The sequence below is a fragment of the Saimiri boliviensis genome, chromosome 2, assembly GCF_048565385.1.
Source record: "Saimiri boliviensis isolate mSaiBol1 chromosome 2, mSaiBol1.pri, whole genome shotgun sequence".
NCBI lineage: Eukaryota > Metazoa > Chordata > Mammalia > Primates > Cebidae > Saimiri > Saimiri boliviensis.
Genome location: NC_133450.1, coordinates 98,237,744 through 98,241,607, shown reverse-complemented (window position 1 = coordinate 98,241,607; position 3,864 = coordinate 98,237,744). Strand labels below are relative to the sequence as shown.

The 3,864-nt window shown below is 39.6% G+C and overlaps 1 protein-coding gene across 2 annotated transcripts in view; it reads right to left on the bottom strand.

Annotated features, from left to right (window-relative positions):
- Positions 1-3,864, bottom strand: part of PYGL (glycogen phosphorylase L) — a 44,574-nt gene that overhangs the window by 339 nt on the left and 40,371 nt on the right. For both annotated transcript variants that reach the window (XM_003930532.3, XM_074393941.1), the window contains exons 18-19: positions 3,541-3,675; positions 3,002-3,068 (exon numbers count right to left, since the gene is read on the bottom strand). In XM_003930532.3, the coding sequence (XP_003930581.1) occupies positions 3,002-3,068; positions 3,541-3,675 (202 nt within the window). The remainder of the gene's footprint in view (positions 1-3,001; positions 3,069-3,540; positions 3,676-3,864) is intronic.

The window sequence follows — 3,864 nt, the reverse complement described above, 5'->3', positions numbered from 1 at the left end:
CTGTAAACAACATATACATATACAGCCAGGATCCCAGTGCCCAGTGAGCTTTATAACAAATGTATCAGCCAAGCACATCCAAACACATTTCAGGAGGGAAAATGACAGGAATAAATTACAGTGAATTATAAATATTCTTGTTTGTTGAGAGGTAGAAGAGAATGCACATTTCTCATAGAGTGTGTTTCTCTTAGGAATGAAAGAAAGTATTTTTCACTCTAAGAGAAACCCTAGATGTACATTGCCTAGTTGGTAATTTTCGCTATGGTTAGAATGTCTTAACATGTAAGCCATATTTTCCATGCTTTCTTATGAATGAAGATACTTTCCCTTAAACTATAGGGAAGGAATTCATTGTCTGCTAAATGCCAAGTCAAAAGACTTACCCTGTGACTTACAGAGTTTGAAAAACACTACTCTAAAATGTTACCTATAATGCAGGCAAACAATTCAATGAGGGGCTTTATTAACCTTCTTAGCTTTTCTTGTTCTTTCTGCAGGTACGCACGCACACTACTGGGTTTACACTGACTCCCAAACACTCCACTGGGGCTTCAAAACAGAGTCAATTAAGGCTTTATCCTTAATTAAAATAAGTCAAAATCTCATAATTTTTATATAAAAGAACGTGATAGGAAGCAATTTGTTTTATAGCCTCAATTTTATAAAGAACTCTAAATGTGTATTGGAATGAGCAGAACGTTATTCAAAAGTGTTATCAGTGCATTATAAATGCTTACGAGAAAGACTGAAACTACCATTATTCCTTAAGGTACAGCAAAACAGTGTCTGAGATTTGTTTATTCAGACTTTGGAAACTTCCTGTAATAAGAGGAGGATAGGCCGGGCGCAGTGGCTCACACCTGTAATCCCAGCACCTTGGGAAGCCACGGCGGGCAGATCATGAGGTCAGGAAATCAAGACTGTTCTGGCTAATATGGTGAAACCCTATTAAAAATACATCTCTACTAAAAATACAAAAAATGAGCTGGGTGTGGTGGCATGCATCTATAGTCCCAGCTACTCAGGAGGCTGAGGGAGAAGAATTGCTTGAGCCCAGGAGGTGGAGGTTGCAGTGAGCTGAGATGGTACCACTGCACTCCAGCCTGGGAAAAAGAGTGAGACTCTGTCTAAAAAAAAAAAAGGATAAAAGCTTCTTCTCTTCCTTTTCTTTAACTATTTAAATGGATAATTAACAGACTTCCCAGCCATATGGGTCATGTTTACTAAGTCTCAACAATACAATTATTGTTAAGAGTAAAAAGCTGCAATTTGCACTAATGAACAAGAAAGACTGAAGCAAATGCTGGGCTTCTAGATGAGCATCCTTTGGATTTGGGCCATAGTTTCAACAGAGGAGACATTCACATTTGTCCTTGCCCTTGTTCATATTTTTCTTTCCTGTGCTGTTTTATTGATATATCTTGAGGTGGCCATGCTCTTCCCTGTGTCTTTGTGTTTTGGGGACCAGTATATGGCTTTTCTCTCTAATGTATGGGAAGCATGTAGTGAGCCCCTGAGCTTAGCTTTAGCACTGCCCTGCTTGTTTGTAGCCATTAACTTGCACTTATTCTGGTCTATGTGCCATTGAGGGATTGGCTATTATTCTATTAGAAGATAAGGGCTGTAAAGCAGCACAGGCCTTGAATGGTCCTTTTTAAAATCCCAATGGGACATTTAGGGTGACTGTAGGAACTACCCTGTTATCTGCCTTGGGAAAGAAATAGAAAGAAATGTTAGTGAAACCCACCCTGGAGTCTTGGCAGAGAGCTAGCCTCCTCCTGTATCCATTCCTCTGGGGTATCTGAAATTCACTGAAAGTCTCTCCTATCAGAGATGATCAACCTTTTTACATATTTACAAAATATAGCTAGAAAGGTGTTTGATAAAGCATATAAATTTGCATGTGGAGGCTTATTCACATGGCTCTCCCTACCCCCTTTTTCCCCCTCAGTATAGTATTGTCTTCCTTATTCTTCTCCTTTCTTTTTTAAAAAATTCAAATATGAACCCCTTACTCTTTCTACACATTTATATTCTATTGATATAGCCCCCTCCATGAGAAGTCCAGGAGAGGTGTTATTTTGCAATTTTCAAAGAACAGGGGTCAGTCCTTATCTTAACAAACCATGGTTTAGCCTTAGAGTCATCATGTCAGGTTTTTCAAATACTGTTGGTTACCCTACCCTCTACTAGGAAAGGATCTCTCAGTGCAGGGCTAGCATCTGTACTATGATGACGCTACCATGGTGATTCTAATGTGTACCTCTGGTTAAGAACCTCAGTGTTTAAACAGGCTCCTTGCGGGAGGGGAGGGAGGGAGAGACCTCAACTTTGCTCATGGTGTGTTCTCAGTGCCAGCACAGTGCCTGGCATAAAAAGGATGCTCAATACCCCTCTGAGGCTTTATTTCCTTAGCTTCCAGGGCATGTCTGTTACAGAGTGGATGCTCAATAAATATTGAATTACTTGTGACTTATAAAAAATTTGGATATTAAAAAATTTACAAGTGGCCGGGTATGGTGGCTCACGCCTGTAATCCCAGCACTTTGGGAAGCAGAGGCGGGATGATCACCTGAAGTCAGGAGTTCGAGACCAGCCTGGGCAACATGGTGAAACCCCATCTCTACTAAAAATACAAAAATTAGCTGGGTGTGGTGGCACGTGCCTGTGATTCCAGCTACTTGGGCGGCTGAGACTGGAGAATCACTTGAACCCAGGAGGTGGAGGTTGCAATGAGCCGAGATGGCACCACTGTGTTCCAGCCTGGGTGACACAGCAAGATCTGCCTCAAAAAAACAAAACAGTTACAACTGCTGCTTAAATGTCAAATCTCAGCCTTGGCCTGAACTTGGGAAAAGTCAAGGTTTTTTTTTTTTTTTTTTTTTTTTTTTCTTGATTGCTTAATGGGGACCTGCTATTTAGATTTAATTTTAAAAACTCACATTTTAATTAATCATAGCAAACTGGCTTTCTTTATCAATCTTGGCCATTTACTCACCATGTACAGCTGGCTGACTTTCTCTTGACACTTGACATAGGCTTCATAGTCTGCGAAGACTTTAAACCTTTTATTTTGTGATTGGAAGGGAAAAAAACAGTCAAAAGCTTCATTAACAGATACATGCTAAGATTCCATGTAAAATAATCTTTTGATTAATATTAGGCATGGCTGGTTTACTAAACTCATGTTTCTGTTTGTAAGAATTTTAACCAGGCCTCAACCTTCTTATGGTTCTTCTCACATGAGAGAATGTCATCACTTGGATATATATGGAAGTTGGGAATATCAGTGGAAGGAGAAAAAGAGAACCAGATTTGTGTGTGTTATTCTTAAACCTTACCGGCATCATTGGTGGAGAATATCTAACTTTTTTCCCAACCCTAGATTGCCTGAGCAGATCACACATCCACGCTAGTCTCTATGAGTGGGTTTAAGTTGGTTTAAGATTTTCTTGTTGGTTTTAGAGTTGGTTGGTTGAAGATTTTCTGGTCCCCCTTTCATGATCCAAATAGTACCATCTTCCTGTGGAAACTCACCTGTCATGATAAAATAGCATGTTGACAATGTCTTTGAAGAGGTCAGGCTGCTTGGGAGAAAAAAAGCCATTGTCAATTTGATCGATGACCAGCTTCAGCTCTGGAAGTGCCTCATAGTATTCTTTTGCCTTGTACCTGTCGGGTAGGGGTAGGTGGGTGATAAGAAAAAAGCTCTGTTATTGTGTGTGATTAACTGCATTCACTGTGAAAAACTGCATTCAGAAATACTAGCATTCATAGAAGTCATTACAGATTTTACCATGAGTATATATAACTTTTAACTAGATCTAGAAGTTTTTCTCCCTGTAAATTTGATTCCTTACA